Raw genomic sequence first — 13,465 nt, forward strand, 5'->3', positions numbered from 1 at the left:
TCAACCATTAACATGTATTTTCATTGGGCTGGAGGAAAAGTGTTTTTGTTGATTTGCTGCCATGTTGGTTTAAATCCCCCTTAAAACAGTAAAACAGTAATTGCATCATTGTGTTCATAACAGTAAAACAGTAATTGCCTCTCATTGTGGTGGTAGAACTAAAGCCCAGTTGTGGCCAGCTGGCAGACCAACACATGGTTCTCCTCAGAGAATTGGTTTTCTGTCTCTTTCCACGAGACAGTGAAATTAGGCCGCAGCTGTACTAATTTGAGTTGCGTAGCTCCCTGCTAACCTAGGTTTACAACTACACTGCTGATCTACACCCAGCTAGCACATTTTGTTTTTTGGAAGTTGTGGGAACGTACGTTTTTGGTTTTCCCACTGGTCCTTCTGGGAATGAAGACATAACTACCCTGACCAGTAAAACTGAATGTTTTTTTTTAAAGGTTCTGAGAACGGAAGAGAACATTTTGCCTGTTCTGGGAATGTTAATTTTTTGGTTGCAGGGAGGTTCTGAGAACGTTTTAACTATGGTTCCCTGAAAACATTTCTGGGAGGTTTTCTTAACGTTCTGAGAATGGAAATTATAGGTTATTTGAAGGTAGGTAAATAAAATTCTGAGAACGTTTCAATAAGACTTAATAAAACTGCTAGTTCAGGTTAACTGTTTTGAACTCCAATCACAGATAGGACACATGGAAATTAATTTCCTTAAGCATTAAATCATGCAAACACATTTTTATTGTGGCACAGTGAGATTAGACCTATGATCTTCTGTTTTCTATCCATGGAATTAGTCCACTGCGCCACCAGGATGGAGCTAGGATGCCATGTTTTTTTAACTCATACAAAGCTGTTGATTTTTGTCTATTCAAACAGACCCCATTTCAAAGGAAACAAGCACTCATTAAGATCAGGTGTGGCCAATTAGTGGCTCTGACAAGACAACTGAAGACACTAAACAAGATAGACGATAGTCATTTTAGTTGGCGCTGAGAACAGAATGTTTTTAAATAACATTCTTAGACGTTCTCTGAATGTTATGAATGTTTTCTTGTGGTTTTTATGGAAAGTTTTGTTAACGTTCTCGGAACAATGTTTTTTAAATTTATTTTTATTTCACCTTTATTTAACTAGGCAAGTCAGTTAAGAACAAATTCTTATTTACAATGACGGCCTACCAAAAGGCAAAAGGCCTCCTGCGGGGACGGGGGCTGGGATGAAAAATTATAGGACAAAACACACATCACGACAAGAGAGACACCACAACACTACATAAAGAGAGACACCACAACACTACATAAAGAGAGACACCACAACACTAAACAAAGAGAGACCTAAGTCAACAACACAGCATGGCAGCAACACATTACTTTAAATAGAACCCCGAGGAAACCTGTAGGAAACGTTATATTGAAGTACTGAAATTCCCACAGAAGAAAGTTATTTCTTAACATTCTCTGAACTATTTGAGAAAATTCCCAACGTCAAACCAGTTGGACAACATTCCTAGAACATTACAAAAATTTAAATTAAATGTAACCATGTTAAAACTTTTAGGAAACATTCTGTTAAAGTAATGAAATACCAGTTCCTTAAATGTGCTGAGAATGTTCCCAAGCCAAGCAAATTATCCTGCACCATTCCCATAAGGTTGTGGGAAGGTTATATGCAAAATAACCATTAGGACAACCACAATCTCACCAAGCGCTAAGAAACATACAGTATGGTTCTCAGAACGTTATGTGCTAGCTGGGCAATATCTAGTTACAAGGTGTTCACTGTTGACAAAATGGCATATACAGTTGAAGTCTGAAGTTTACATACACCTTAGCCAAATATATTTAAACTCAGTTTTTCACAATTCCTGACAATTAATCCTAGTAAAAATTCCCTGTCTTAGGTCAGTTAGGAACAACACTTTATTTTAAGAATGTGAAATGTCAGAATATTAGTAGAGAGAATTATTTATTTCAGCTTTTATTTCTTTCATCACATTCCCAGTGGGTCAGAAGTTTACATACACTCAATTAGTATTTGGTAGCATTGCCTTTAAATTGTTTAACTTGGGTCAAACGTTTCGGGTAGCCTTCCACAAGCTTCCCACAATAAATTGGGTGAATTTTGGCCCATTCCTCCTGACAGAGCTGGTGTAACTGAGACAGGTTTGTAGGCCTCCTTGCTCGCACACGCTTTTTCAGTTCTGCCCACACATTTTCTATAGGATTGAGGTCAGGGCTTTGTGATGGCCACTCCAATACCTTGACTTTGTTGTCCTTAAGCCATTTTGCCACAACTTTGGAAGTATGCTTGGGGTCATTGTCCATTTGGAAGACCCATTTGCGACCAAGCTTTAACTTCCTGACTGATGTCTTGAGATGTTGCTTCAGTATATCCACATAATTTTCCTTCCTCATGATGCCATCTATTTTGTGAAGTGCACCAGTCCCTCCTGCAGCAAAGCACCCCCACAGCATGATGCTGCCACCCCCGTGCTTCACGGTTGGGATGGTGTTCTTCGGCTTGCAAGCGTCCCCCTTTTTCCTCCAAACATAACGATGGTCATTATGGCCAAACAGTTCTATTTTTGTTTCATAAGACCAGAGGACATTTCTCCAAAAAGTAAGACCTTTGATCAAACCGTAGTCTGGCTTTTTTATGGCAGTTTTGTAGCAGTGGTTTCTTCCTTGCTGAGCGGCCTTTCAGGTTATGTCGATATAGGACCCATTTTACTGTGGATATAGATACTTTTGTACCGGTTTCTACCAGCATCTTCACAGGGTGCTTTGCTGTTGTTCTGGGATTGATTTGCACTTTTCGCACCAAAGTACATTCATCTCTAGGAGACAGAACGCGTCTCCTTCCTGAGCGGTATGATGGCTGCGTGGTCCCATGGTGTTTATACTTGAGTACTATTGTTTGTACAGATGAACGTGGTACCTTCATGCGTTTGGAAATTGCTCCCAAGGATGAACCAGACTTGTGGAGGTCTTTTAACAGCTTGGAATTTTCCAAGCTGTTTAAAGGCACAGTCAACTTAGTGTATGTAAACTTCTGACCCACTGGAATTGTAATACAGTGAATTATAAGTGAAATAATCTGTCTGTAAACAATTGTTGGAAAAATTACTTGTGTCATGCACAGAGTAGATGTCCTAACCGACATGTCAAAACTGTAGTTTGTTAACAAGAAATTTGTGGAGTGGTTGAAAAACGAGTTTTAATGACTACAACCTAAGTGTATGTAAACTTCCGACTTCAACTGTAGAAGTCTACATTGGTGTGTTAACATGTCAATGTGATGTAATCAGAGCAGGATGTTGCCTTTTCAGGACAAATGTGTCATCATCAGACGAAAACAGTCCATATTGGATAAAAATCATTTGTTTGATTGGTCATACATATACTGAACAAAAATATAAACGCAACATGCAACAATTTGATTTTACTAAGTTACAGTTCATATGAGGAAATAAGTCAATTGAAATACATTCATTAGGCCTTGATCTATGGATTTCACATGACTGGGAATACAGATATGCATCTGTTGGTCACAGACACTTAAAAAAAAAAATGGGCCTCAGGATCTGGTCACGGTGTTTTTGTGCATTCAAATTGCCATCAATAAAATGCAATTGTGTTCGTTGTCCGTAGCTTATGCCTGCCCATATCATAACCCCACCATGGGGCACTCTGTTCACGTTGACATCAGCAAACCGCTCGCCCACATGACGCCATACACGTGGTCTGCGGTTGTGAGGCCGGTTGGACGTACTGCCACATTCTCTAAAATGAAGGCAGCGGCTTATTGTAGAGCAACAAACATTAAGTTCTCAGGCAACAGCTCTGGTGGACATTCCTGCAGTCAGCATGCAAATTGCACGCTCCCTCAAAACTTGAGACATCTGTGGCATTGTGTTGTGTGATAAAACTGCACATTTTAGAGTGGCCTTTTATTGTCCCCAGCACAAGATGCACCTGTGTAATGATCATGCTGTTTAATCAGCTTCTTGATATGTCACACCTGTCAGGTGGATGGATTATCTTGTGGATAATGCTCACTATCAGGGATGTAAACAAATTTGGCCACAACATGAGAGAAATAAGCTTTTACACAAAAAGCTTATTCTCTCATCTTGTGCACACATTTGTTTAAATCCCTAATAGTGAGCATTATCCACAAGTGTATGGAACACTTCTGGGATCTTTTATTTCAGCTCATGAAACATGGGACCAACACTTTAGATGTTGCGTTTATATTTTTTGTTCAGTGCACAGAAAATCAAGTCATCAAAACACAAATTGTGGATTAATCACTATAGAGTAACGGTAAAAATATAGCCCATGCTTTACTCAAATCCACTTAGTCACTCGTGCATACATTTATGTGTGGGTGGTCCCGGAAATCAAACCCATTATCTTGGCGTTGCAAGCGTCATGACCTACCAACTGAGCTACGGAGAAAGAGGGTGCCTATCCCAGGGATAAGGCTAATGTTCTTGCTGAAACAGAATAGAGACGTTATAAATACCTCCAGACTCTTGAATATTAAAGGGGTCGGGGTAAAGGCATGTTTCTGAAAAGATGGTGACCAATAGCTGTGTTTACTCTGAAACAAGTGAAGGAGAAAAAAGTGAATGTGACATCGCCCTTTCCTGCTTAATGCGCTTGAAATGTCACTCTCCTGCTGGGACTCCAAATATTTGAACCATGAAGGCACTCATTCTGATTCAACCAACCTGGACTCACGGGTAGACGTATCATAGTAAACGAAATCTGGTACTCAAATTAGTATGACATGTTACGTTTGGTATGGCATGTATTAATTTGTGGACGTCCATAATACATTTCGTATGATCTGTTTTACGAATTAGAAATACATATGTTCCGAATTTCCAATTCGTTGTGGCTGTTAGCTTGGTGGCTATTGCTAACGTTAGCTAGGTTGCTAATGTTAGGTAGGCTAGGGGTTAAGGTTAGTGTTAAGGTTAGGAATTAGGTTAAAAGGGCATTAGCTAACATGCTAAGAAGTTGCAAAGCAGCAAAAAAAATGGTATATAGTTGCAAAGTTGCTAATTAGCTAAGATGCTACGGTTGTCCGTGATGAGATTCGAACACATTGCTAGACATTCGCATTATACGCCTACCCAACCACCTTAAGTAACCATACCAAACGTAACATATACCAATGAGAGTCCTGGATTTTCGTTTACTATGTTGCGTCTAGTCTATGAGACCAGGCTGATTCAACAAAACACAGAACAGCCTGCCCTGCAAACACGACAGTACATACTGTGATCCTTTGAATTGATTGTTGTGTTTTTCCTTCTTCGCCCCGATTATCTTTCGTGCTAACAGCAGAAGCTGCATCTCCACTGTGAGTGAGATAATGAAGTTGGTTATCTTCCTTCCATCTCCACTTCTCAGTTCGGAATCATGCTGGAGTGACACAGACACTCTCCCTCTGTCTTTGGGGAACAGGAAGCTGGAACTAACATTCAGATGGTACAATGGCTCAGCTGTGTGGGAAGTGATAGCATAGCAAAATGTAACATTACAGGCTCACGATTGAGAGAAAACTCGTCTTTGACTTAGCTCCGAGTATATGGGGCCATATACAGCGTTCCTCTCTGAGTTTCCTGAATTCCTATCAGACCTTGTAGTCATAGCAGATCATATTCTAATTTTTGGTGATTTTAATATTCACATGGAGAAGTCCACAGACCCACTCCAAAAGTCTTTCGGAGCCATCATCGACTCAGTGGGTTTTGTCCAACATGTCTCTGGACCTACTCACTGCCACAGTCATACTCTGGACCTAGTTTTGTCCCATGGAATAAATGTTGTAGATCTTAATGTTTTTCCACAAAATCCTGGACTATCGGACCACCATTTTATTACGTTTGCAATCGCAACAAATAATCTGCTCAGACCCCAACCAAGGAGCATCAAAAGTCGTGCTATAAATTCTCAGACAACACAAAAATTCCTTGATGCCCTTCCAGACTCCTTCTGCCTACCCAAGGACGTCAGAGGACAAAAATCAGTTAACCACTTAACTGAGGAACTCAATTTAACCTTGCGCAATACCCTAGATGCAGTTGCACCCCTAAAAACGAAAAACATTTGTCATAAGAAACTAGCTCCCTGGTATACAGAAAATACCCGAGCTTTGAAGCAAGCTTCCAGGAAATTGGAACGGAAATGGCGCCACACCAAACTGGAAGTCTTCCGACTAGCTTGGAAAGACAGTACCGTGCAGTACCGAAGAGCCCTCACTGCTGCTCGATCATCCTACTTTTCCAACTTAATCGAGGAAAATAAGAACAATCCAAAATTTCTTTTTGATACTGTTGCAAAGCTAACTAAAAAGCAGCATTCCCCAAGAGAGGATGGCTTTCACTTCAGCAGTAATAAATTCATGAACTTCTTTGAGGAAAAGATCATGACCATTAGAAAGCAAATTACGGACTCCTCTTTGAATCTGCGTATTCCTCCAGGGCTTAGCTGTCCTGGATCTGCACAGCTCTGCGAGGGCCTGGGATCGGGAGAGACACTTAAGTGTTTTAGTACTATATCTCTTGACACAATGATGAAAATAATCATGGCCTCTAAACCTTCAAGCTGCATACTGGATCCTATTCCTACTAAACTGCTGAAGGAGCTGCTTCCTGTGCTTGGCCCTCCTATGTTGAACATAATAAACAGCTCTCTATCCACCGGATGTGTACCAAACTCACTAAAAGTGGCAGTGATAAAGCCTCTCTTGAAAAAGCCAAACCTTGACCCGGAAAATATAAAAAACTATCGGCCTATATCGAATCTTCCATTCCTCTCAAAAATTTTAGAAAAAGCTGTTGCGCAGCAACTCACTGCCTTTCTGAAGACAAACAATGTATACGAAATGCTTCAGTCTGGTTTTAGACCCCATCATAGCACTGAGACTGCACTTGTGAAGGTGGTAAATGACCTTTTAATGGCGTCAGACCGAGGCTCTGCATCTGTCCTCGTGCTACTAGACCTTAGTGCTGCCTTTGACACCATCGATCACCACATTCTTTTGGAGAGACTGGAAACCCAAATTGGTCTACACGGACAAGTTCTGGCCTGGTTTAGATCTTACCTGTCGGAAAGATATCAGTTTGTCTCTGTGAATGGTCTGTCCTCCGACAAATCAACTGTACATTTCGGTGTTCCTCAAGGTTCCGTTTTAGGACCACTATTGTTTTCACTATATATTTTACCTCTTGGGGATGTTATTCGAAAACATAATGTTAACTTTCACTGCTATGCGGATGACACACAGCTGTACATTTCAATGAAACATGGTGAAGCCCCAAAATTGCCCTCGCTAGAAGCCTGTGTTTCAGACATAAGGAAGTGGATGGCTGAAAACTTTCTACTTTTAAACTCGGACAAAACAGAGATGCTTGTTCTAGGTCCCAAGAAACAAAGAGATCTTCTGTTAAATCTGACAATTCATCTTGATGGTTGTAAAGTCGTCTCAAATAAAACTGTGAAGGACCTCGGCGTTACTCTTGACCCTGATCTCTCTTTTGACGAACATATCAAGACTGTTTCAAGGACAGCTTTTTTCCATCTACGTAACATTGCAAAAATCAGAAATTTTCTGTCCAAAAATGATGCAGAAAAATTAATCCATGCATTTGTTACTTCTAGGTTAGACTACTGCAATGCTCTATTTTCCGGCTACCCGGATAAAGCACTAAATAAACTTCAGTTAGTGCTAAATACGGCTGCTAGAATCCTGACTAGAACCAAGAAATGTGATCATATTACTCCAGTGCTAGCTTCCCTACACTGGCTTCCTGTTAAGGCAAGGGCTGATTTCAAGGTTTTACTGTTAACCTATAAAGCGTTACATGGGCTTGCTCCTACCTATCTTTCCGAGTTGGTCCTGCCGTACATACCAATACGTACGCTACGGTCACAAGACGCAGGCCTCCTAATTGTCCCTAGAATTTCTAAGCAAACAGCGGGAGGCAGGGCTTTCTCCTATAGATCTCCATTTTTATGGAACAGTCTGCCTACCCATGTGAGAGACGCAGACTCGGTCTCAACCTTTAAGTCTTTACTGAAGACTTATCTCTTCAGTAGGTCATATGATTGAGTGTAGTCTGGCCCAGGAGTGTGAAGGTGAACGGAAAGGCTCTGGAGCAACGAACAGCCCTTGCTGTCTCTGCCAGGCCGGTTCCCCTCTCTCCACTGGGGTTCTCTGCCTCTAACCCTGTTACAGGGGCTGAGTCACTGGCTTGCTGGTGCTCTTTCATGCCGTCCCTAGGAGGGGTGCGTCACTTGAGTGGGTTGAGTTACTGACGTGATCTTCCTGTCTGGGTTGGCGCCCCCCCTTGGTTTGTGCTGTGGTGGAGACCTCTGTGGGCTATACTCGGCCTTGTCTCAGGATTGTAAGTTGGTGGTTGAGGATATCCCTCTAGTGGTGCGGGGGCTGTGCTTTGGCAGAGTGGGTGGGGTTATATCCTTCCTGTTTGGCCCTGTCCGGGGGTTTCTTCGGATGGGGCCACAGTGTCTCCGGACCGCTCCTGTCTCAGCCTCCAGTATTTATGCTGCAGTAGTTTATGTGTCGGGGGGCTGGGGTTAGTTGGTTATACCTGGAGTACTTCTCCTGTCTTATCCAGTGTCCTGTGTGAATTTAAGTATGCTCTCTCTAATTCTCTCGTTCTCTCTTTCTCTCTGAGAACCTGAGCCCTAGGACCATACGTCAGGACTACCGGGCATGCTGACACCTTGCTGTCCCCAGTCCGCCTGGCCTTGCTGCTATTCCAGTTTCAACTGTTCTGCCTGCGGTTACGAAACCCCTACCTGTCCCAGACCTGCTGTTTTCAACTCTTAATGATCGGCTATGAAAAGCCAACTGAGATTTATTCCTGATTATTATTTGACCATGCTTGTCACTTATGAACATTTTTGAACATCTTGGCATGGTTCTGTTATAACCTCCACCCGGCACAGCCAGAAGAGGACTGGCCACCCCTCATAGCCTGGTTCCTCTCTAGGTTTCTTCCTAGGTTTTGGCCTTTCTAGGGAGTTTTTCCTAGCCACCGTGCTTCTACACCTGCATTACTAGCTGTTTGGGGTTTTAGGCTGGGTTTCTGTACAGCACTTCGAGATATTAGCTGATGTACGAAGGGCTATATAAAATAAAATTGATTGATTGATTGATGGGGAAGATCGAGCAGCATTGATAGGGAGATTTCCGAACGCTCTCCAGTCACACATCGATGCCATCTTTAGCGCTACAGTGCTGTAGCCTGTCTGCCTGTTATCTTTACAGTGCTGTATGTGCCATTGTGTCATTTCCTAATGAGGCCTTTGGATTTAAGGGTAAGGAAACCAAAATGCCATTTTGTAATTTGGGTGCACTATCCCTTTAAGGCACCTCTCCTCTCCTGGGTCACGAAGCACTCAGCACTCAGAAAATCTGCAGTTTAAGATTATAAAAATCGACAGTGTTGTAATACAGAATTAGCTGACTGAGGCTTAAATCTCTGGTTCTGAGCCAATACTAACTGCCAAACCCAGAATTCTGCCGCATTTAAAAACTTAGTGAAGACCATGATTGTCAGGCTCCTTTTATCACTTCCACACAAACACAGCTTTGCAGAGAAGGTAAAAGCATAGGAGCGCCCAGTCCCTGCTGGATGAACGAGCGTAACGGGTGACGTCCGTCCCAGAACAAAACCTTTTCGATACTACCAGAGCTCTGGGTGTCACAAAGCCTTTGCTCTCTCCTCTCCCCTCCTCTTTTTGCTTATTTCGGATGCAATTAAAATATTCTATGAGTAAGTGAAAAAGCAACATCCATTATGGCCCAATACAGTGACTGCTGAGCGGATTTCAGAGTATAAAAACGGACGGTCACAATACTTGATGGAGAGGTTAGAATACAGTTTGTTACGGAAGCTAGCCTCAGGCGCTGCAATACATCGGAGGAATAGTAGTGTTTAATTAACCCACCTTGGAATATGTTAGCAGTACAGTATTACAAATTAATAGTAGTCAAAAATAAAAGGGTGCGGTTAAATCGAAACTGGGATTTTCTGTAATAGACATTTCTTGCATTTAGATTCCTTTAGCAAATCAAATGTTGTTTACAGAGTGACACCAAAAAGAACAGTTTGTAATAGTGTTCTGTCTTATGCCCTATATCTATAGGTTACACTATGTATTATCAGCATGGTTAAGACTAAGACAGGACTTGGTCGTGGTCGTCTGCTCCAAAACTACCGTGCTTTTTTTTACACGAACATCGTTGACGTCTACATCTTCAGAGGAGTGCATTACCACAATGTTCTGGACTGAGAATAAACATACTTGGTCCAAAATTGATATTCTGTTAAATCATAAAATCATACAATTAAAGAAATAATCATACTATGTGCAACATTAAATACGTAGAAATAAAATTGAATATAAATTAAAGTGATAAATGAAGGCTATATGAAAGAAAAACTCAATGTCCTTCATTACACCAACAAAATCAATTATTTCATTTCCCTGTTACCATAAGACCAGCATCTTTGACATCATTGCTGTCATACAAAGAAATCAACTCATTTTGCCGTCCTAGTCCGGAGTTTTCTCTTGATGATGAGATGGTCACTCTCTCTCTCGTCTGGAACTCCACTGATGATCTGAGACAGAGGTCAACAGTTCAAGAGAATGAATAGGATCTTTGGCACTTACAAATTCCTAACATATCATATGAATTACATCCTTTTTTGCAGGATGTAACATAATGATCCAAATTATTAATTTCAACTCAATGGTTATGACAATGTGTTCATTCAGTAGAGAATTGCAACAGAAAAACAACAGTCCAAAACCCTGTCTCTACCATGTATAGTTCAAAAGTTACAGACGATTTACTCCCGAGAATTTAGCATGATCAGAAAGTCATTATGGCCTTGATGAACAAGTGGTGGCTGCTTCATAGAACTGTCACTGTTCCGCGGTGCAGAACAGCGCTAACTTCGAATGTCAACTGACAAGCTAGCTAGTGGCTGCAGGTTTGTGTGTGATAGCATGGTCTTTCTCCTAAATGAAATCTGCAGAATACAAAATTAAATTGAGCCTATATACAGGGTACACATTAATTAACTAAGTTGACTGTTTTCGGGGAGGGTAGATATTGAAAATAAATCTGTTCCAGTTTCCATTGTGAATTTCTGAGTCTTCTCCTTTAAAAAATAAAATAAAATAAAAATCGCCATAAAAAACAGCTCCTCTCAAAAATTGATTGGTTAGAGGAATATAATGCCACGGATCTGGAGACAAAAATGACAAGGGTGTCAAGTTGATTTTGATTGGTCTAAAAGCGCGGAAACGCCTCCCAACGCCCGAATATGGAAGAGATACTACCGAGAGCGGCGCAGTCTGAACCAGCAACGGTCACAGCAAACTAACGGTCTTATTTCATCAACACGGTCAAGTACAAGTATATTAAGGTTGTAATATTGTTGAGAACAATCGAATGATTAATTGAATGTGATTCATAATGACATAGGGCAAAGAAAACTAGGTTTAGACATGCATTTAGTAGCACCCTCTTGAATTTACCTGTATTTCACTAAAACACTAGAGCAGTGTGAGTGTATGCCCTATTACATATCATACGAAACGGATGACATTGTACACAATTGTGCATCATTTTCGGCGTCCCGTTTTGGCTTGTGACCGCTACTTTTTAAAAAACTGCCCGAATCTATACAAAACCTTTATAAAAACGTATCTTTAAGATTGACCTATATTTACAACTGAAGTTAAAATCAACACGTATGTCTTGCGTGACACCCACCACATTAAAATCTTAAAATGAAATGGCAATCACTATCCACAGAGCAGGGCTGACCAGCATCGGATCTGAACTTCTAGGTTTTGTCTGCATGTAAAAATACCTTGCTAAAATTGGGTACACAACTGACACCACCGATAAACATATCCAAAACAAATACTTTGATCAAGCACTCTGGTGATGAATAACTTTGGAAATGAAAGATCTGCTGTCCCAATGGCTGTGTTATCCGGGGTCTGGAGCAGCCCTAACAATCCCACATATTCCCTGTTTGTAGCAATTGGCTGGGCCAATATATCATCTCATCTGGATGGATGGATGGATACACGTATGGATTTTTACAATACCATCTACAACGATATATGTTGATACAGTGCTAAATAAATGAAAAAGTTATACAAAAAATTGGACTACTTCTCTGTCAGAATGGATAAAGCCCATTAAAAACCACTTATGATGGCTACAAATGAATTCTAATTCTATATTACTCAGAAACATAAAATACCGCTATACCCTCAAAAAATGAGAAAAACATTGTGATATAATGTTGTGGCCATATCGCCCAGCCCTAATCAGACAGACGGGCTGTGAGTTCTCACCGGGTGGGAGGGGAAGTCCATCGGGGACGAGATCTCTGGTCTGTACAGCTTCCTCTTGGACTTCTTGGGTCTGAAGCTCATGGACGCCCCCCCCTCAGTCTCTGGGGATTTCCCGCTCACCAATCCCATTATCTTTTTCGCTGCAGCGAGAAAGAAGTGCGTAAGGGCTTTTAAAAAAGCTCAGAGGCCACTAAAACGTTAAAGCCAGAGCAAGCCATTACTGTGGGCCAGAAACAATATGCCTGGCTGCCGGTCTGTTTCCGTTCTATTGCCAAATCCTTATGGAATTGCCATGCTTGACAATGACAAAGGAGTAGGCAAAAGGACAGGCAGATCTGGGACCGGGCTACAGGCAGATCTGGGACCGGGCTACAGGCAGATCTGGGACCGGGCTACAGGCAGATCTGGGACCGGGCTACAGGCAGATCTGGGACCGGGCTACAGGCAGATCTGGGACCGGGCTACAGGCAGATCTGGGACCGGGCTACAGAAAAATGGAGAGAGACTGGACTGAGAGAGACTGTGGCAGGTTATATTGAACTTGACCATTAAGGTGTGATTTGTGCCACTGCAGATGGTACTCTGACTACGGCGTTGTTTCTGGCTCTTTGGTCTGATGATGATGATGATGTCTGTGCTGGGTGCTCTACAGCTGTTCTGTGTGGGATAGACGGTCATGCTGTCAGTGCAGGGTTGCTCCAAGCTGTTGTGCTACTGTTGGTGTCAACTCTTACCCTTGTTCCAAGCTGTTCTGTGCTACTGTTAGTGTCAACTCTTACCCTTGTTCCAAGCTGTTGTGCTACTGTTAGTGTCAACTCTTACCCTTGTTCCAAGCTGTTCTGTGCTACTGTTAGTGTCAACTCTTACCCTTGTTCCAAGCCGTTGTGCTACTGTTGGTGTCAACTCTTACCCTTGTTCCAAGCTGTTCTGTGCTACTGTTAGTGTCAACTCTTACCCTTGTTCCAAGCTGTTGTGCTACTGTTAGTGTCAACTCTTACCCTTGTTCCAAGCTGTTCTGTGCTACTGTTGGTGTC

General features: G+C 41.8%; 1 protein-coding gene across 1 annotated transcript in view; it reads right to left on the bottom strand.

The window, feature by feature from the left end:
• Positions 1–9,965: 9,965 nt before the first annotated feature.
• Positions 9,966–13,465, bottom strand: part of LOC311100931 (kinesin-like protein KIF20B) — a gene marked incomplete at its 5' end in the record, with an annotated part of 31,319 nt that continues 27,819 nt past the window's right edge. The window contains 2 exons of the mRNA XM_084141909.1: positions 9,966–10,672; positions 12,432–12,571. Of these exons, the coding sequence (XP_083998035.1) occupies positions 10,592–10,672; positions 12,432–12,571 (221 nt within the window). The 3' untranslated portion in view covers positions 9,966–10,591. The remainder of the gene's footprint in view (positions 10,673–12,431; positions 12,572–13,465) is intronic.

Source organism: Coregonus lavaretus (genome assembly GCF_964263955.1).
Source record: "Coregonus lavaretus genome assembly, chromosome: 25".
NCBI classification, from domain to species: domain Eukaryota; kingdom Metazoa; phylum Chordata; class Actinopteri; order Salmoniformes; family Salmonidae; genus Coregonus; species Coregonus lavaretus.